Source organism: Capricornis sumatraensis, chromosome 2 (assembly GCF_032405125.1).
Source record: "Capricornis sumatraensis isolate serow.1 chromosome 2, serow.2, whole genome shotgun sequence".
NCBI lineage: Eukaryota > Metazoa > Chordata > Mammalia > Artiodactyla > Bovidae > Capricornis > Capricornis sumatraensis.
Window position 1 is genome coordinate 96,649,174 of NC_091070.1, and position 22,060 is coordinate 96,671,233.

The following is a 22,060-nucleotide window of genomic DNA, read 5'->3' on the forward strand; positions in this document are numbered from 1 at the left end:
CTTACATGACTCCTGGAAAACGCATAGCTTTGATTATACAGACCTTTGTAGGCAAAGTGAGGTCTCTGCTCTTTTACATACTTATCTAGGTTTGTCATTAGCTTTTCTTCCAAGGAGCAAGCGTGTTTTAATTTTGTGGCTGCAGTAACCATCCTCAGTGATTCTTGTGGGCCCAAGAAAAGAAAATCTGTCACAGCTTTTACTTTTCCCCCTTCTATTTGCCATGAAGTGATGGACCGGATGCCAAGATCTTTGTTTTTTAACTCCATTCAGTTCATTTTAATCTTCCTCTTTTCATTTGTAACTGCCTTCTTGGACAGTGACAAGCCTGACTCCTATTATCCAGAATGCATTGGTTCTTTTTGCTTAGAGCCCACAGGTATATTGTCAGAATGTTAAAAAACACTTGGGTTTTTTTTTTTTTTAATTCCCTCCACCACCACCTTACCCCCAACCTTTAGTATGTCTGTCATTTACTTGAAATAGAGTTGTTTGTTTGGATTCTACTTTAGGATCACCCCCCTCCCCCCGCCCAACTTTGTTGATTTTATTTCCTTAATATGTGATATATTAACTTGCTTTTGAAACGCAGAATTTAGGTTCAAAACTGTGTAACTCACAAGGGCTTCCCTTATCTTCTGCCTCCTTCCTCCGCCTAACTACCATGTTTGGCGCCTTGTTGCCATTCACTCTGTAGGTAAATGTTCTCATTAGTTTCTGGTTCATCCTCCTCTCTCACTCAAAAGAGTACGTTTTTGCATTTTGCTTTTTTCGCTTGAAAGTGAAAAACCACCCTGTATCAAGTCAAAAAAATTTTCCTCATTCCTTGTTTTTCTTTTTTTGTAGTTTTGTAGTACTCCATTATGTGCACGTCATAGTTTTTTTTGGCTATTCTATATATAGGGTATGTATTTTCCTAAGGTGAACAGTGTTGAAACTAATCCTTTCTGCATGTATGGTTATGTATTGTTGGGAATGTATTTTCAACATAAATTCCTAGAAGTGGAATTGCTTGATCAAAAAGTATATGCATACACAAATTTTCATTTTCACTCCAAAATTATGAACCAGTGTATATTCCCACCAGTGTGTGAGAGTGCCTCTGTCTACACAGACTCACCAATAGAATGCTGCTGCAGTATTTTTTTTTTTTTCCCAATCTGGTGGGTGAAAAATGATACCTTGGTGTATTTCCAAATTTGTGTCATTTTATTAGGATTGAGATTGACTGTTGTCTTAACTTCAGGGCTACAGAAAACCAGCCTCAGGCCAGGTTTAGCCTGCAGGCTCCAGATTGCTGACCCCTACTTGTAGTCCACTGTTTTTCCTTTTTCTTTAGATATTGCAATTTTGTGTAATTTTCTTTCTTTGCTCATCTTTCATTTCAGCCACTTTCTCTTCAACTCCTTTTACTTCTTTATCTCATTTTTATTCTCTTGGTTGTTTTCAGCCTTTCTTACATGCCCCTTAATGTCTTTTCCTGAAATCATTTAATTTTCTTTATTTCTTCCTACTGTTTATCCTTTTCATTTTTTAACTTTAAATCTCTTTTCATTTCCCAAGTGCTCTTTGAGGGTATACAGTTGAGTTTGGGGTGCTTTACTGTAGTTTTCTTTTGCTTTTCACCATACTTTGGAGGTGAAGGCAGATTTTCCTATACAGAGATATTTTCATTCTGATTGCCGTGTTTCCATCTCAGAGACTCAGAGTTCTTTTGTGTAGATTTGTCTTTTTCTGTTTAGTCATTAGTGGATTTGTTTTTTCTTTCAAGAATTCCTAGTTAAGTAAGAGTGCCATCTTTTCAGTGCAGAGAAACAAAGTATGATTTTTTTAAGTTAGAGTGTGTTTTTGTTTGTATAGTGATTGGGGAAGGGTAGTGAGTTCTATGATTTTCTGCTAAGAGAGAGTTCTTTTTTGTTTCCTGGGTTTTTAAAGTTTGCTCCTTAGAGTTTTGCTTTATTATCTGATCTTCAAAGGGCCCTTCTTTCTTCCCTTTCTTCTTCTGTCTTCACCAGAGTTATGTACTTAAAATGCTGCCACCTTGACTTGCATGCCCTCCTCAGCCCCTTTGCTGTGGTGAGTGCTCAGTACTACCAGAACTCCTCTTGTACAGGCATTCTCGCTTTGACTGGTGGCCCCAGACTATAATGATGGTTGTGCTGGCTGAAACCAAGCAAAGTGATCTTAATCACCAGTGGGAAAAATGACACTTGTTCTGTGACCTTTATAAATTTTTTGCCAGAACATTTAAAATTATTAATGCTACTGTCAGTTATAAATGTATAGAGAAATTTTAACGGTAAACCAATATTTGTTAGTACACTGTAATTTAAAACATTAGCAATATTGAAAAAGTTTAGAAAATTCATAAGGAGTAGTTTGAACAGCCTTCTTTGTCTTCTCATTATATAACTTACAGTATGGAGAAGGCATCTTTTCTATCTTGGTAAATGATTATTCTCTTTTCTAAGATTGTGTCAACATCCAGCATTTCGTCCTTTGCATTGTCATTGTGAAATACCTGAGAATTCCTTTTATGTGAAGTTTGTGCCAACATCACTTCTCTAGAACATCTTCCTTTTCGTGATAGCCACTTTCTTCATTCATGTAGATATTTCACCTTCACCTCATTTTTCTGACTTCATATCTAGTCTCAAACAGCCAGCACTATCATGATAACTATTTCCTCTATTACTCTGCTTGATCTCAGTTTCACTTTCAGTGCTACTGCTTTTCATTTCTTTACTGCACTTCTATCTTTGGTGGCCAGTCTCTTCCTTGGTTTTGACTTTTTGCAAACATCACGTTAGTTATTCAGTAAAATACAAAGGAACAGCACAACCCCATACGTTGCTGTGCTGAGTAACGAGCAGTGACCAGTTACACAGAGACTGTGAAGAAGGCGATGTGAATGTTCACAGCTCATGATACACGTCTGCTATTTATGTAGTCATTTGTGGACTGAGGACCTAGCAGCAAGTTTGTACTTTTTGTAATTGCTCATAGTTACTATACTGTTACTGAATTCTATACTAGTCTGAATACTATACTGTTACTGAAATGTGAGGCATACTGTGTTATTGGAATTTGTGTATATTGGAAGAATGCAAAACAAGGATTTCCTATAATTTCACACTTAAGGAGGCCTTTCCTTTTGAGCCAGTAATTTTAGGTAGTCTTAGACAGCCCCTCTCCTCTCTCGTCCTCACGATTTTTCTTGAATTGCCCTTGCTCTCTGCAAATGTGTATCAGGAGTGTGAGATTTGATGTTTCTTTTTCTGTAGACAGGTAATTTGAAGCTTCAGCATGTCTTCTAGCTTTGATAGAGTTTCAGTTCTATGTAATTGTATTATTCTTTTTTAAAAAATAATTATTTATTTTTAATTGAAGGATAATTGCTTAATTGTATTATTCTTATCCTGTTTTGATTTTGTGGGATATGTGGGGAAATTCAAATTTTAGGTAGGACACCATTATCCTCAGCTAACCAAAAGCCTCAACAGATTTGTTTTGTATTTATAATGTTATATATATGGGTATGAAATCCTTATGTTTTCCTTAAACTCATACCTCTCGCAAGTGGGAGCGGAATAAAGGTTGAGGTTTTTTATTGAGTAAAGATTAAATATGTTAAGTGCCATATTTGAACAGTCTATTCTCAGAATGTGCCTAGTGTATACATTTACTGATTCAGCTTGGTGAATAAGACAAGATTAGGTATTTGAAAATGCCTAGATGTATTTTATTGTGGGAAAGAATAAATATTTTGAAAGATAAAAGAGAGAGAAAATTAGACCAAGAAGAAAATTTAGCATCATGACAGCATATTTATTTATTATTATTTCAGTATTAACTGAATATGTTTCTCTTTTTCAGTCCTATGACAATGGGTTGGCGCAGGGAGCAGGACTTGAATCTCATGGTAAGGCATCTTAAAATAAGTGGGTGTGTGGTTTCTTTTGTCTTTAAATAACATCATGGTATCTTCAACATGTAGGACCTCAGAAGTTTGTCTCAACTCTTGAAGCAGCCTGATTATCTTCTTTCCTACCTACTTCTCCCTGTTGACACTGTTGTGCCAATTTGAGCCTCTTCTAGGTCAGTAATCATTCAGAGATTATTCAAACCAGAATGTTCAGACAGTATTTTCTAGTAATCTTTTCAACTGTTAGCTGCATGAAAGCATCTTGGGAGGATTTAAGAAATTGTTAGAAAACAGCAAGTTTTCTTTTTTGGCGTAATACTAAAAAGCTTCTTACTATTTAGTGTAATACTAAAGGACTTCCCTCGTGGTTCAGATGGTAAAGCATCTATCTACAATGTCAGAGACGTGGGTTCGATCCCTGGGTTGGGAAGATTCCCTGGAGAAGGAAATGGCAACCCACTCCAGTACTTTTGCCTTGAAAATCACATGGACGGAGGAGCTTGGTGCAGGCTACTATCCATGGGGTCGCAAAGAGTTGGGCATGACTGAGCAACTTCACTTTCACTTTCACTAAAAAGCTAGATACAGAATATTGAACATGAATCAATGAATTTGTGAAAAAAAAATTTTTTTACCTTCTTTAATGTAATTGTACTAAGTCACAGTGATAAAACATTTTTGTGTATGGCATATGTTCACTACACACACAAATATAAGTCCCTCTCATATTTTCCCTCAATTTTGGCAGAACCAGAAGAGTGAGCAGTAGTCAGTCTGTCAGCAAATCAATAGCCTGAACTCTTCAAGTGGAAAATTTTCATGTGGAAGAAAATATACTTTCATGCTCCTCAAAAAAAAAAAAAAAAAGAGCTCAGATCAGGGAGGCTTTCTGAATGAACGCCGTATTTCCTCTTTCTCACAGCTGTGTTTTTGTGCTCCCTTGGCGTGTCCATCCCTCTGCTAGCACGATGGAGTGGACAGAACACATCCGTATTCAGGTCTCAGCCCTAACACTAGCTGTGCAGCTTAGGCTCCTCACTGAGTGGCTCAGAGGCGTTCTTCTTTCTTTGTTAGAGATAAGAGGGCAACTGGTTTGTAAACCATAGAACAGGTATGAAAGTTTTTTAGATGTAATGCTTGTGCTTCCTCTAGGGCCCAGCCTCTCGGGTCGCTCCTCCTCTCTCACGCTCTGATGCCCTCCTCAGTGGTATTTGTAGAGCACGTGTCACTGAGGGGCATACAGAACACTGTCTGGGATTTTCCTCTGAAGCCATCCTGTGATGAGGACATCTTAATTCTTGTGTGTGCCTGAGTCTCTATGAGACTGGGGTGGCAGTAGCAATCGTGTCACTGGTCATCACCCCTTGGTAAGGAGGAATATGCTTACAGTTGCACAAAGAGGAAATCTGGCATCTGTAAAAATGTCTGAGAAGACGAGGTCTGAGCTCTCTGCTAAAGGATGTTAGTAGCACCCTGGCTGAGGAGATACTTAGCAGTGCAGGAGACTTGGGGAACAGACACCAGAAAATGGTATTGCGTTCTCTGGAATGTGAAGCAGAGAGGGCTGCTCAAACCTGATACTCTCTGATGGGAAAAAAGAGTCTTGCTGAGTCACACAAGTAGTGATTTTGAGTCCATTTGACTCAAGTAGGCTGTCACCCAACAAGACCATCGTTGATGGACTGTGGTTCATGCCTAAAAGCTTGCATCTTCCTTTTACCTCTCTTTTTGGGTTGGTAGGTTTCAGGACTAAAGCTGTAGAGGGGAGGGCTTGCCAAGGTACAGGATACGCTGGAGAAGGGTTATAGGCCTGCCAAGCTATTGCTCACTTGCTCCTCGCTCACTCAGCGTTTGGGGCAGCCAAGACCTGGGTGTCTAGAGCTCCTCAGGTCACCACTGAGTGTCCTACAAATATCAGATGTTTTAATGTTCTTCTGTGCTGTGAGGTTAGACAGGCTGAGAAGTACTGTTCTGGAAGGCTTTGGTATAGCCTCCCTTCCTTGTCTTATCCCTATCTACACTGGCAAGAGAGACCTCTTTCCAAAAACGAGCACTGCAGTTCGGGCACTCTGCTGCGACGTTGTGTGTGTTCTCCTCTCTTTCCATCAGAGAGTATCAGATTTGAGCGGCCCTCTCTCCTCCACATCCCAGAGAACGTAGTCTCATTTTCTGGTGTCTGTTCCACAAGTCTCCTGCACTGCTAAGCATCTCCTCAGCCAGGGTGCCCACTAACATCCTTTACGTCTTCTCAGACGTTTTTACAGGTGCCAGACTTCCTCTTTGTGCAACTGTGAGTGTATTCCGCTTACTAAGTGGAGATGGCCAGTGACACAGTTGCTATTGCCACCCCAGTCTTCACGTCACATCCTCCAGGTATTGGCTCAAACGATATTTTTGGATAAGCCCCCTATTTAAAATTGCAAACCAACAACAAACACAGCTCATTTTTTGAATTGCAAACCAACCATATATACATATCCCAGTCTCTATCTGGAAATCTTTCTCTTATTTGTATGTGCCTTCTCTTACTGCCTTCGATAAAGAAGGTTATTTATTTACATAACCTTCTTCCACTCAGGCATAATGAACAAAGGTTAGAATTTGGATCATTATTATGAGAAGCATTTCTTAAATTGTAATTTAATATAATGATGGGATGTTCTCAAGATTTTTTGAAGCTTGTAGGAATCACTGACCTAATCCTGTTAGTATTTAGCCTGCTCTTTAGTAATGTTTTTAATATGCTTACTGTCAGAATGCTTCCTGTCTTTTGGTGTTTCCGTGTCTGCCTCTTACACTCTTCTACCATGCTACTTTTAATCCGGGTTTTTAGAACTGGTTTTTTAGAATTGTTTAGATAGAAACCTCTTAGGAATAAATGTTCATAAGTGAGTTTAAGCTTAATGCACAGACTTTGTAATAACTGTTTGGCTCTTCAGAGTCCAAGCTTACTTCAGAAATTGTTATTTTCAAAATCTGGTTGTTTGGGCAAAGTAAAGAGTATTTTTATTTTGAATTGTTCTGGCTTGCTTTAAAAAATTCCAACAATTATTTTGGAAAGTAGCAATAATGGAGAAGGCAATGGCACCCCACTCCAGTACTCTTGGCTGGAAAATCCCGTGGACGGAGGGGCCTGGTGGGCTGCAGTCCATGGGGTCGCTAGGAGTCGGACACGACTAAGCGACTTCACTTTCACTTTTCACTTTCATGCATTGGAGAAGGAAATGGCAACCCACTCCAGTGTTCTTGCCTGGAGAATCCCAGGGACGGGGGAGCCTGGTGGGCAGCCGTCTGTGGGGTCACACAGAGTCGGACATGACTGAAGCGACTTAGCAGCAGCAGCAGCAATTAAGTACTTCTTTATTTCTTGGTGTAGTTAGTTTTAAAAATTATGTACTTTCTGTTAGAGGCTTTATATTTAATGATGTGTAATACTTGAAGTCATGGGCAGCTTCATAAAAGAGAAATTGAAACTAGTAGGTCATTGAAAGAGGAATAAGATTGATAGTTGCTGAATAGAAATTAAAAGGTTATGATATATTTGTTTTACTTCTGTTTTATTGCTAACATAGATCTTCTCTTTTTTTTTCCATTGGGAAAAAAATCTGAAGACTAAATAGTTCTTACAGTGACCCTTTATTTATTTATTTGTTTGTTTGTTTTTATTTTTTGACAGTGACCATTTTAGTGTGATAGCTGTCTTATATTTCCTAGAACGAATGCTCACTTTTCCTTTGCCAGGGAATATAACCAAGATTTGTAACACCAAAAAGAGAATTGCAAAATGATGCATGTTAGGAACAATCTATTTAAAGAGCTAGAATTAATAAAAATCTGTAGATGAAGTTGTAATAAATTGGAAATATGGAGTATTTTCAGATTGTTTGGAGTTGACAACAGATAGTGCCAGTGGAAAGTGGTGGAATTTGTTCGTTGGTTTTTTCCTATGTGGAGAAATACTGGCTTTTCATTTCCTGAGGAAAGTAGTTTCCTTTGTGACTATAGTGTTTCCTTTGATGCTATAACATTTTAATAAACTTAGGGGTGTAAGACAATGCAAATTTGTTCTCATAGCTCCAGAGGCCAGAAGTCTGAGTTGCATCTTACAGGGCTTCAGATGAAGATGTCAGCAGGGCGGGTTCTTTCTGGAGGTGCCAGGAGGTCTGTCCCTTTGCCTTTTTCAGCCTCTGGGGACTGCTCACATTCTTTGGTTTGCCGTCACATCGCTTGAGTCTCCACTTCCATTGCCTCCTTTTTGATTGTAGTTTAGTCTCTCTCTGTCCCTCTCTTACAGCGACACTGGTTGCATTTAGGGTGTCTCCCACCCAGGATAATATCCCCATCTCAAATCCTTAACTTCCATCACGCTTTCATAGTCCATTTTGGCATATAAGGAAACATGCCTGTGTTCCAGGGACCAGGCCCTGGCTATCACTGGGCAGCGGTGGAAGGTGGGGTGGGGCGGGGCATTGTTCAGTCTAGCATAGTGAGCATGGACACGTACTGTGCATCTACTTCCAGATACAGTTTTCTTCTCCACCCCCAACACACGCACTCTTTCCTCTCCCTCTTCTATTCCTTTGCTTAAGGAACTTTTCTTCCTTAAGATAACTTAAGGCTTCCCTTAAGACAAAGTCTAAGGGCTTCCCCTGTGGCTCAGCTAGTAAAGAATCCGCCTGCAATGTGGGAGACCTGGGTTTGATCCCTGGGTTGGGAAGATCCCCTGGAGAAGGGAAAGGCTACCCACTCCGGTATTCTGGCCTGGAGAATTTCATGGACTGTATAGTCCATGGGGTTGCAAAGAATCGAACATGACTGAGCAACTTTCACTTTCACTTTTTCTTCCTTAAATTTCTGAAGCTGACTGCATATAAGCCTCTAGTTTATGTTATATGTAAAAATTAGTCTGTAGCTTAGGCAGATGGGACCTTAGTTCATAAACAGTGCACTGTCATTTTTAAGGGAATTAAAATCAGACTCAGGTGTTTAAGAGTGGTGGACAGGAAATAGCAGTCCTAGACTTTAGTTTCAGCTCTCCCATTAACCATAAAATTTTGAACTACTTTCTAAATCTTACATTTTTCATTTTAAAAAATGATTCTTATACTTTTAAATTATTTTAAAATTTTTTCTGTTTCATCAAGTTCATATTGAAGACCTCAGTGCCTAGTGGTTATTTTAAATAGTGAAATATAAGTAAATAAAATAGTAATATAAAAGTAAAATTATATTTCTTTTAATTTTACCTTTCTTTCACTGCTTTCTAGAATTACTTAACCATTTTTTTTTCTTCAGTCATTTCATATTACTTTCCTAGACATCTAATAAGTTTAAAGTACTGTGTGGTTTTAATTAACAGGAGGATCAACTTTTTGTGGCATTGCATCACTGTGCCTGATGGGTAAACTAGAAGAAGTTTTTTCAGAAAAAGAATTGAACCGGATAAAAAGGTGGTGTATAATGAGACAACAGAATGGTTATCATGGAAGGCCTAATAAGCCTGTTGACACCTGTTACTCTTTTTGGGTTGGAGCAACTCTAAAGGTAAGAGAAATAATAAAAATGAGAAACTTTTACTGTTTGTTAATAAAAACTGTGCTTAAAGGGTTTGGTCTTTTTAATGTTCATTAAATATTGTTAGGTTAAAGCCAAAAAGTTTTTCCTGTTGCTCTGGCAAAGCTGGTCTCTGTATGGTTTTTCCACAGAATTCAGTTACTGTTCTACTACTTAAAAATTTTTATTCTTACAGAATTCTAGTGTCCAAAACCTATGTAAGAAACTAGGTGTAGTGTTATAAAAAGCTTGTAACTGAAACTTCCCAGTAGTCCACCTAGATGGAAGATCCGTCTGAACATACCAGTAAAGGATTTATGGGAAAATACCTTGAAAGACAAACCATGGGTAATTCCTTTAAAAACCATTTAAAGTTTTCTGTTTTTTATTCATTTGTATAAGCCTTCTGAAATGTATTCATTAATATGATCATACATTTTCCCCATCTCTGCTACCTTTTGATATGTGTAAATCCATAAGATTATTAGCCATTGAGTACCCACAAGTTTTCTATATCCTAAAATTGCAAATATCACCTAGGCCTGATATTTTGGAATCTAACAAAAGTATATTCATCATCTATGTAACATGTTAATTTTTTTCTCTTAAAATGTATACATGTGGTTGAAGTAAATAAAATAGAATGTTTTTTCTAGTCTCCTCGCTTCTACTACCATTTATCTGGTACACCATTTTAATTTTTTTAATTATGGAAAATTTCAAACATAGTGAAAAGAGAAAATGGTGTATCAGTTCAGTTCAGTTCAGTTGCTCAGTCGTGTCTGACTCTTTGCGACCCCATGAGGCACGCCAGGCCTCCCTGTCCATCACCATCTCCCGGAGTTCACTCAGACTCACGTCCATCGAGTCCGTGATGCCATCCAGCCATCTCACCCTCTGTCGTCCCCTTCTTCTCCTGCCCCCAGTCCCTCTTAGCATCAAAGTCTTTTCCAGTGAGTCAACTCTTCGCGTGAGGTGGCCAAAGTACTGGAGTTTCAGCTTCAGCATTGTTCTTTCCAAAGAAATCCCAGGGCTGATCTCCTTCAGAATGGACTGGCTGGATCTCCTTGCAGTCCAAGGACTCTCAAGAGTCTTCTCCAACACCACAGTTCAAAAGCGTCAATTCTTCGGTGCTCAGCCTTCTTCACAGTCCAACTCTCACATCCATATGTGACCACAGGAAAAACCATAGCCTTGACTAGACGGACCTTAGTCGGCAAAGTAATGCCTCTGCTGTCTAGGGTGGTCATAACTTTTCTTGCAGGGAGTAAGCCTCTTTTAATTTCATGGCTGCAGTCACCATCTGCAGTGATTTTGGAGCCCAAAAACATAGTCTGACACTGTTTCCACTGTTTCACCATCTGTTGTATAATGAACACTTAATATGTGCAGTAGCCAATTTCAGCAGTTCTCATCTCAAAGCCAGCCTTCATTCATTCATACAGCTACACACTTTCCTCCTCACTGTATTATTTTAAAGCAATTCCTAGATAACCCCTTTTTACTTTATCTGGAAATTCTTCAGTATAATCATTAAATAAAGATAGCTTTTCAAAGCATGGAGATGTAATATTCTGTCTTCTAAAAATTCAGCCATAACTCCTCATTATCATTAAATATCAATTCAAAACGATGTATATTTCCTATTGCATCACATCAAGAGGAAGATAATATAATCAGTCTCTGGTTGTCTCTCCTTTTTGATCTAAGGGCTCCAGAGTTGTCAGAGCTGATTTATCCGTTATAAAGTTCCCCATCAACCTGTTTTTCTTCACTTTTTTTTATGGTGGTAAAATATATGTAATGTAATATTTATCAGTTTAACTATTTATAAGTGTACAGATCAGTGTTGTGTAATCATTACCATTATCTATACCCCAAACATTTTCATCACCCTAAACATAAACTCTGCTCATTAAACAATAGCTCCCCTTTCTTCCATTCCCCCAGCCCCTGGTAACCTCTTTTCTGCTTTCTGTCTCTATGAATTTGCTTATTCTAGGTACATCATATAGGTAGAATTAGGTAATATGTGTCCCTTGTCTGGCTTATATTTCTCAAGATCCATCACTATTGTCATGTCTGTCACAATTTTATTCCTTTTTATGGTTGAGTAATATTGTACTGTAGGGACATACCACATTATATTTAGCTGTTCGTCTGCTGGTGGACACTTGGATTATTTCCACCTTTTGGCTATTGTGAATAAGGTGGTTGTAAGCATTGGTGTAAAATATCTGTTCAAGTCCCTCCTTTCACTTTTTCCAGGTAATTAACTAGGAGTGGAATTGCTGGATTATATGGTAGTTATGTGTTCGACCTTTTGAGGCACCAACAGTTTTTCACAATGGCTGCACCATTTTACCTTCCCCCTGGTGATGTATAAGGGCTCCAGTTTCTCCACATCTTCACCAATGCTTCTTTCTTCCGTTTTTTTATAATAGCCATCCTGATGGGTATGGACATGAATTTGAGCAAGTTCTGGGAGATGATGAAGGACAGGGAAGCCTGGCATGCTGCAGTCCATGGGGTTGCAAAGAGTCGGACACGACTGAGCGACTGAACTGAACTGAATAATGAGTGATATCAAGCATCTTTTGATGTGCTTACTGACCATCTGTATCTCTTCTTTGGAGAAATGTCTGATTTGTCTATTTTTTCTTTTGTTGCCAGGGCTTTTGGTTGTTATTCCATGAAATCATTGCCAAATCCAATGTTATGAAGATTTCCCCCAATGTTTTATTACAACAATTTTTAGTATTAACTCTTAAGTTTAGGTCTTTGATCCACTTCGAGTTAATTTTTGTAATGGTGTAAATCAAGGACTTCAGCTTCATCTTTTTACATGTGGATATCCAGCTTTCCTAGTACTGTTTATTGTAAAGACAGTTCTTTACCCATTAAGTGGTCTTGGCACCTTTGTAAAGTCATCTGATATTGTATGTGAGAGCTTATTTCTGGGCACTCCATTCTATTGCATCAGTCCTTACTATTTTAATTACTGTAGCATTGTAAGTTTCATTATCAAGAAGTATGAGTCCTGAACATTTTTCTTTTTAACGGTTGTTTTTGCAATTTCACATGAATTTTAGGATTGGCTTTCCCATTTCTTAGGAAAAAGGCTGTTCACATTTGTGTGGAGATTGCATTGAATCTACAGATTGCTTTGGGTAGTGTTGACATCTTAACAGTGTCTTCCTATCCATAATGAGGGGATGCTTTTCCATTTATTTAGGTCTTTAATCTCATTCACCAGTGTTTTATAGTATTTTGCATACAAAGCTTTTACCTCCTTGGATAAATGTATTCTCAAGTATTTAGTGGCTTCTTTTAGAAGCCATTATGAGTAGAACTGCTTTCTTAGTTTCCTTTTGGATTGTTTGTTTTTGGTGTGTAAAAGCTTCATCTTACAGAATGGTTTTAGCAGCCATTGAGGCATCGTTTCTTAGATCCATTGTGTCATTGGGGGTTGTTAATTGGTGATATTCTATCATTCCCTGTAAATTTACTAACTAGTATCCTTTTGTAAAGAACTTCACTTTAACTGAAGATGTGGTTGTGCAGAGAAAGACAGATGATTATTTATTTTAATTTTAATAATGTTCATTCCATCCATTAAGTTGGTTCTCTAGCATCCTCTACAGTTTTCCAATAAAATAATTTTAGGGTTTTTTTCTTTTTTACACTTTGAGCGCCCTTGTGGACTCATAGATTTTAATATGTGCTATCTGTTTTAGTCCATTACATTGTTCTTGTTAATGCTCAGTTTGTCCCATCTCTAACCAGTATGAGCCCCTTCAAGTTCGTTCTTGAGTCTTTTTGTATGATTTTGGTGGCCTTTGACAACTTTCTAGAGGCAGCTTTTAAAAATTTTAATTCTTATGGATAACTTTAAATAACTTTAAACATGCTAATTGCTTGACTTAACACATTTAGACATTATCGTTGATTCCCAGCTGTGAAAAATGAAGATTTGGTCTCCCTTTTTTCCAGCAAATTGTTATTGAGTTTTTTGTTTTTTGGTTTTTTTAAGTTCTGAACCTTTTCTCTTCCTCTTCCTTCTAAATCTGTCAGTTTACCTTTTTTGTATAATGTCAAGTTAGGTAACATTGGTATTTTGCTCAGTAACAATGATCAAATATTTTATGCTTTGCCTGTAGGTTGATTTTAAAATTTGAAAACTAATAACCACTTACTAGAATCATGTAAATATTCTTTATTGCTTAACCAAGTATAATTATAGTTTCTTCTCTCTATGTAATGACCCATGTGCTACTTATACTAGAAAGCGTTTCTAGTATCAGGAGTCTAAAGAGTCTCTGCTTATATTCTATTAATTAAATAAAAATGAATGAATAAGTTTGCTTCTTATTAGTACCATAACTTTCTAATTAGTTTTATTTTGCTTTTTGAGACATGATGCTGCTTTGTTAGTCTTTAATACTTTCTGTGGCTCTCTGGTTAATATTATTAGCGCACTTCAGCTGCTTTGTGACACTTGAGCTTTCTTACGTGCTCACTATCCCCTGACCCTGATATGATTTATCCTTTGTTTTTTCTATTAATAGGATCTTGGGAAAAAGAACAATACATGTCCTGAATCTCTAAGCTACTTAATCTTTTATGCTAAAATTGTATTTGTCTAACCTTTTGTCTTTCTTAATTAAAGAGCTTTAATTTTTTACTATTCTCAAAATTGTCTTTAGCATGTGATTAAATTTTTATTGTCCTTTTTTTGAAATATTTTTACTTATCATTACTATAGTTAATAACTAACAGTTCAGAAATCTATTATAAGACTTAGAATATGGGTAAATAAAATTGCCCTAGTAAAAATAACTGGTGAAATTGAACACATTGGCAAGTTGTGTTTTGAATTTGTTGCAGAGAAGTCATTTGGATCTGTTTCAAAAGAAAGAAATAGTGAATGGGTCACGAAAATGAGAGTAGATGATTTTTAAAAAGTTAATGTGGTTGATAATTTTAAATGTTCAAGTCCCTTAGGCTTGCTTTGAGAGCCTTAACTAGAGAAAAGCATTTTTAAATTATATATATCTGAAAATTGAGCCACAGGTTGATATGAAGGTTTTATGTCAATAAATTTATATTTGTTACTGTCGTTTCAGCTTCTGAAAATTTTCCAGTATACTAACTTTGAGAAAAATAGAAATTACATCTTATCAACTCAAGATCGCCTCGTTGGGGGATTTGCCAAGTGGCCAGATAGTCATCCAGGTAGTTTATTTTTTGTGTAAATCCAGAGCAACCTTTGTTTTATTTATTAAATAGATCTTTAAGCGTTTGTCAGAAAGGGTATATGATAGAAAATATAGCCACAGTTATAAACTTCCTTTAAGTAAGGTTTTTAAGAAGGTAAATTGTTTAAATTTACAGTAGATTTAGGATCTTCAGGGTGTAAAGGAAGGGTTTGATTATCAAGATACTGGTATAGTTTGCCTTTTTTCCCAAATATTTCACTTAGCAATGTATTATTTTATTGCAGACAATAAGACAGGTGGTCTGAATGGTCCCAATTCAAAATAGAATAATTTGGTTCATCCAAAATCTTTAGGAGTATTAGCTGTCACTTGAGCTATGTGTAGATTAAATTACTCTTAAATCCAAAAGATAACTAATTCTTATTCTTTGCAGAAGTCATTCTCCAAGCTACTTCCCCCTCCCTCTTAGGTTTCACCTCCAGTAAAATGATCTATTTACAGCCTCCAAAATCTCAATTCAAGAGTTTGTTAAAAATAAGTCAGAATGCTGATGCTTTTGATAAGCAGAATGACAAAGTATTAGCTATAAATACACGAAACTAGATTCAAGAAATGATTGCTTTTACAACATTGCAATAATATCATGGTTTTTATTGTTAGCCTAGAATCTCTTTCCCTCATCTCTTGTCATAGAACTGTTATGGTCAGAATATGTACCTGAATTGAAATACAAATAAAGGGCTCATGGAATCATATTTTTGTACCTGAAGAAAGCAGGAATATTTCCTTATATCCATATTTACTTGTTTTTTCATGCAAAATATGCTTCTTTTTTTTAAAAAAATGGTACAATGCTTTTTATTTCTAAGTGTTAGAAAGTGTTAGTTGCTCAGTCACGTCCAACTTTTTGCGACCCCGTGGACTATGTAGCCCACCAGGCTTCTCTGTCCATGGGATTTTCCAGGCAAGAATACTTGAGTGGATTGCCATTTCCTACTCCAGAGGATCGTCCCAAGTCAGGGATCAAACCCATGTCTCTTGAATCTCCGGCATTGGCAGGTAGATTTTTTACTACTAGTGCCACCTGAGAATATTTAGAAATTTTTGGCATCTGTAACCCATAGCTGTAAATATGTTTTAAAAGTCCCTCAAGAAAACAATTGTTTTGGTATCGATTCCATTGTTTTCAACCAGTACATGGTACTATTTTAACAAATAATGAGAATAGAGAAATGACATTCTTGAAAAGCATTTCTTATGTAAACATATTGAGATACATTTTGATTTTTTACAATAGCTTTTTAAAAAGTTAGTTCTTGGAGCTTTTTTGTAGAGAGGTCAATTGCTAAGTTTAATATTTGTGTAAATACTTGGTTGTAATATTCTTTTTAGGTGTGTTGCAATGTCTTCCGATTCTATACATTATAAAGCATAGAAATCATTGTATGATAAATTGACTTTATGTGGAAAAGATTTGTTTCCAGAGCTGTTATAAAAATTATTTTAATAGGATTTTTTAAAATTAGCCTATGCTTGGTTCTAATAAATCAATCTATTGACACATTTAACACAAAGAGATTTTATATACATTAACAGGAAAAATTTATTAAAGGAATTAAGTTTTACTTTGAAGAAAATGTATATTTCTACATTTAAAGTGCTCGAATACATCACCACTTACAGATGAGATTATTATTTATTTTTAAGATTTGAAATGTTTAACTTCTATTTCATTAGCTTTTATAAACAATCCTTTTGAGGAATAAAAATTTTACATTACCTGGAACGCGTAAGATCCTGTTTTACATTATTATGAGTGTATTTGCTGTTGCATTTTTTTCCTAGAAAAGTTTTCTCGTTTCTAGACAATAAAATTTAATGTTGCTTTGTGCCTTTTGTAATTTAACATAACTGCAAGAAAAATAGAATAGGAAAAATCAAAAAAAATTTTTTTGGTGTGAAAATTAGAGGAAAGTGAGCTAGAAGAAGTCTTAAGCATTCTCTGAAAAAAATATAAAAGGGGATTAACTTGGGCCTAACTGGTGAAATAACTTTTTCACAAATAACACTGAATAAGTACAACTATCTGTCATTCCTTTTATGAAAACTAAATGATATTTATGTAAGTCAACCTTTCTCTTTAATTCTTTTGATACACTTTGACTTGTTTTGAACCTTAATAGCCCATGAAGCTATAAATAATGACCAACTCAAAAATAGAAAAAAATTTTGACCAGTACAAAATCTATTTTTTGTAAGTGTTCCCATAACGGCGGAACTCTGAGCACTTTTAGGACTCCATATAAGGCTGTCATGCAGACAACGGCCATGTGATTTCAGTGGTCATTTAATGGAAGAAAGTTACTGCCCCGGAAGATGGGAAACTGTAGTAAGGTCAGTGCAGAATCGTTCTGGTGTGAACAGTAGCATTATTACAACCAAACAGAATGTCTGAGTTTGTTTTTGTTATCAGGTCGGATATTTTTAGAGCGACTGACATTACTTGAAATAGGAAAATTAAATATAGTACAGCATTCCAGAATGAGTTATTTTGCTCAGTCTTCTTTGATTTAACACAGAGTTGGCATTGTGTGGTTTAGGAGTTGTCAGAGGTAAAACTTACCAAGGAATGCTGTGCTACTTAGATTCTGAGGTTTGTTTATTTTCATTTTTAAGAAGAAATTTCCTTTTATGATAGAAACATCTTTGTTTCCATATTCTGTTGTCAGCAAAAGAGAAAACCCATTAGAGTGAAGAGTCTTTGCTGGTACTCTTCCTGTTTATTCTTCAGTCACAGAAGATGTTGGTGGACTCACTTCTTAAGCTAGGAACTGTTTTCCTTGTTAGTGATATTTTCTTGAATATCATCTGATTTTGATCATCTAGTTTTTAAAAGTTTGAGGTTTGAGACTTTGAGAAAGCAAATATTTCAAAACTCTTTAGTATTTTTCTAAATTTATTTTTAATGTAGTGATGGGCTGATAAGTAGCTAAATATTTTGTACAAATAATAATGCTTGTTGTGATTTAAAAAAATGTCTTATTTTCAGACGCTTTGCATGCATACTTTGGAATTTGTGGCCTGTCACTAATGGAGGAAAGTGGCATTTGTAAGGTTCATCCGGCCCTGAACGTAAGCACACGGACTTCTGAGCGCCTTCGAGATCTCCATCAGAGCTGGAAAACCAAGGACTCTAAAGAGTGCTCAGAGAATGTACACATCTCCACGTGACTAACTTTAGACTGGGGGGCGGTGGGGAGGGTTTGTAGCCTAACTGTAGCTCAAGGTTTAAAGCCATGGATAACCAAGTGTGCTCTTTTTTTAAGAGGTAGTCTTACAATCGAATCTTGTGCCGATGTCACTTTGGGATATGCTCTTGAGCCAGTAACCCTTGTGCTAGGTTTCAAGAAAATCTTTGTTGAAGTTTGAACCACAGTGGACTTCGTCATGGTTCTTAAATGTTTATACTGTATTTCTAAGTTCTTTGAGGCAAATTAACTGTATGTATGTAGGTTATCTTAAAAAAAAAACAAACTTCAGTACAGAATTGTATCATATTATAAAATGGACACAAATCTTCAAAAGAAGTTTATAGTTCACATAGCATTGGTAATCTTCGGGTGAGCACTTAGTGATCATTTAAAAAGCTTGACTGCTTATGGTGGAACATTGCTTTAATGAATTAAGTATCTGGGGTTATTCTTTGAAAACAGATGATCCCATAATTTTTTAAAAAAGAGTGACTTATTTTGTCTTATTCTTAAGTAAAATGTGCCAATTAAACTTTTGTGGCCTATACAAATGAAATTAACTTCATAGCAAGAATGAATAGGCTTAACTAATACAGTAATTTCCTAAAGGGAGATTGTTATAAAAAGACTATTGTGTAACTGAGAAGAAAGTAATTTAACTGTATGTGATTGTGAATGGGAAAGTTTTGTGCTGTGTGGGTCATCTATTTTAGATGTTGCTGGGGTAAATAACAGTTATGTTTGATGTTAATCTCGAATCATTAGTCGCTTTTTTTTTTTCTCCTTTCTCCAGGGAAAGCCGTCTTACCTAGAGGGAAAAACGTTTAGTGGTTTTGTTTCTTCTTCTGAGATAAATTTTAAACTGTATTTTTATAACTGAATTATTTTTAGCCATTTGGTTTTTTTGTTGTTGTTGCTTCCAGTGTTTTAGCTTTTCTGATTTCAAACTGATAATTTTCTTATTTTTTGAAGTTAAATAAGTAAACATTTAAGTGAAAAAAAATATCGCCTCTCAATTAAATTTAATGGTATAGCTCCATTCACAGTCATAATATTTTTGTAATATTTTCAGGTAAGTGGGAAGGTAATGTATGCCTTAGAGGTTAAGGACTGGGGTTTGCTTTTCATTGTTCTGTTTTCTTCATTCTGTGACATACCTGAATTGTAAAGGAGTGGTGTAAAAACTTACCTTTATTAGTAATCAGTTTATCAGTGAATCACACCCATCACCGTTTGCTCAGTGGCAAAGTTATGAGAGTAGTTCTGAAACGGAGAAGGAAATCACTTCACCAGAGAGACAAGGTTTAAGTTAAAATCTTGGTGAAAATAAATGTTGGAGTTTTTAGGTTTACAAGTAAAGTATCAAGATAAAAACTAAATTACTAGTATCACTGTTTAGATATTGTAATATCTAAATTTTTATTTTTTAGTGTTGGAAAAAAAGTACTCTTAAATAATGATCCCAGGGGAAACCTAGTATGTACATGACAAAATGATTCATTTATTATTCAAATGCTTAGTTTAAACCTCAGTTTGCCAAAGTCAACTCTTTTTTTTTTTTTTTTTTCAATAGAAATAAAATCAGAGAACTGATGGTGGGGAAAAAGATAAACCTAGCAATAGATGTCATCCTTCCATGAGTTATTCCAGTTTGCACTGGTTTAAATCCTGACAGATTTAGACACCTGCATCTCAAACTAAGACATTTCTTAGACATCAGGAGTTAAAATGACATATATGTAATGGTTTTAGAAGTATATAAAAAGCCCCAATTTTTTTTTTTCCTGAATTGCCATTAGTGGTTGGAAGCATAAATAAGTTAGTATCTGTATTCGTATGACGTAGAATTCCAAGGTCAAAGTATTTCATAAACTGCTAAATATTTTCTAACTCCTTGTGTAGTTTAATAACATAACATTATATATTTCAGTGTGATTCTAATTAGTGTGCTTTTGAGAGGCATTCTTAAGAACCTGTTGGCCAGTGAATGTTGAATTCCACAGCAGTGTATTGACCAAAAAAACCACCAGGCCATTGTGAATTGTGAAGAAGCTATGCCAAACTTTTTCTGAATAGTTACTTACAGGAAAGTATGAATAAAATAAATTATAAGCACTATTTCATATGTATACTTGATCTTTAGCAGCGGTAATAGAACGAGAAGGGGGATTATGAAGCCTCAGGCAGTCTGTTCCCTATGTTCTTTCCCCACCTCCAGTATGGTACTTTTTAAAACTGTGGTAGGATGTTTTGGACAGCTGCATGAAAACAAGGTTGATCAGGTCGTTACAACACAATTCAACCTGTTCATCATCTACAAGTGCTTTTAGATTTGACCTATAATATGTGTACATTTTAATTAGATCTTTAAATAATAATTTATAAATATTTAAACTCAAATAGAACTTTTTTCCAACAGGGGTGCATCGTTTGGAACTGTGGTTTGTTGGGTCTGATGGTATTTGAGTGCATTATCGTAAAGAGGCGCTCTGGAGTCGGATGAGTGGGGTTTAAGTCCCACACCTGCCAGCTCACCAGTATCAATCTGGACCCTAACCTCCCCTGTGATAAAGGGAGGTGAGGGGATCTGTAAAGGGTTTCTAAGTCGCTTCGGTTGTGTCCAACTCTGTGACCCTCATGCACTGTAGCCCGCCAGCCTCCTCTGTCCAGGGGATTCTCTAGGCAAGAATACTGGAGTGGGTTGCCATTTCCTTCTCCAGAAGGTCAGATGAGATAATACTTATTGAGTATTTAGCATACTACCTGAATACAGTAAACTCCTAGTTATAATTTCTTTTACAACCATCTTCAAATTGTTTTTAAAACGTCTCATTTCTACAATAGAGATCCCACAGAATTTAAACTCCAGGAAGATGATGGCAGCAGGGTAGTTTCTGAGTCTTCCCATTCGACCCGAGTAACTAGGATCACCACAGACCCCATCCTACAAAGCCAGATGACAGGGCGTCCCCATGAACTTCAAAATGCAGTGTTGCACAACCCACTGACCAGCGTAGTTTCAGCATCTGTGTGGGAGGAAGTGAAAGGCAGGCAGCTGGTTTCTGTCCGCCTTGAGAACAGAGCTATAACACTGCCCACAGTTTCCTCACTAGAAAGTGCAGCGGGCCAGTCGGAGAGCAAAAGCTGGAACTGGAAGGGGTCGTATAGGTCCCCACGTGCACGTAAGTGTTAGATCAGTATAGTGTGGTCTGATCGTTGTGCGGGAGCAGCCTGGGCCCTGTCCTGTTTGCATCTTAAACCTAATGAGACAAAGCCCCGCTCGAGTTAGACTCCAAAGTGGACCGGATAGGTACCACAGGACAAAGAGAAGAGAGAGAAAGGTCAGGTATATAGGAAGAAAGGTCAGCATACATAGACCCGATACGTGGACATAGATGATCACTTTGTGAAAGTGAAATGGGAACTTACAGGGCCAAAGAACAAAGAAAAGGCGTCCTAGGGCACCGCTTCCCCATGAAAGTACAGGAAAACTCACTTTGCCAAAAACAAAACCTGAGAAGGATTACCGTCAAGTCCTATTCAAAACTGTCTCAAGGAACAAGAGGAGAGTCCAGCGTCCCCTCAGACAGAGAAAGCACACCAGAAGGACGTGACCACGAGACTGGAAAACCATTACGACAGGAAATGTCTAGTTTCAGAACAAGACCAGTAAAAATGGGAAAAGCTAAAATTACATACTCAAGTCTTAAAAACTGGAGGAAAAAGCAAACCCAAAGAAGTAGAAGGAAGGGATTAATAGAAACGGGGAAGGAGGAAGACGTGATAAGACAAACAGCCAGATTTTCTAACAACAAAAGGAAAAGTTTCAGAAGCAAGAGAAATAACCATAGACCAGGAAATTTTTCAAAATTACAATACTATGCAATTTTATGTGATAAATTAGAAAATAATAACTTCTTAGAAAAATGCCAATTGCCGAGATTACCCTACTTGATACAGAAATTTGAAAACAAATGGGCTTTTTACCAAAACAATATCAGGCCCAGATTGTTTCAAGGGTATTTCTACCAGACTGTCATGAAATAATCCTAATATTGTTTAAACAATTTCAGGGGCTATTAAGAGACTCTTGAACCCCAAAGGGTAAGAAA

General features: G+C 36.6%; 1 protein-coding gene across 1 annotated transcript in view; it reads left to right on the forward strand.

Annotated features, from left to right (window-relative positions):
* PGGT1B (protein geranylgeranyltransferase type I subunit beta) overlaps positions 1 to 19,810 on the forward strand; it is a 59,092-nt gene extending 39,282 nt beyond the window's left edge. The window contains exons 6-9 of the mRNA XM_068964766.1: positions 3,877 to 3,922; positions 9,285 to 9,469; positions 14,605 to 14,713; positions 17,747 to 19,810. Coding sequence (XP_068820867.1) covers positions 3,877 to 3,922; positions 9,285 to 9,469; positions 14,605 to 14,713; positions 17,747 to 17,928 — 522 coding nt within the window. The 3' untranslated portion in view covers positions 17,929 to 19,810. The remainder of the gene's footprint in view (positions 1 to 3,876; positions 3,923 to 9,284; positions 9,470 to 14,604; positions 14,714 to 17,746) is intronic.
* The last annotated feature ends 2,250 nt before the right edge of the window (positions 19,811 to 22,060 follow it).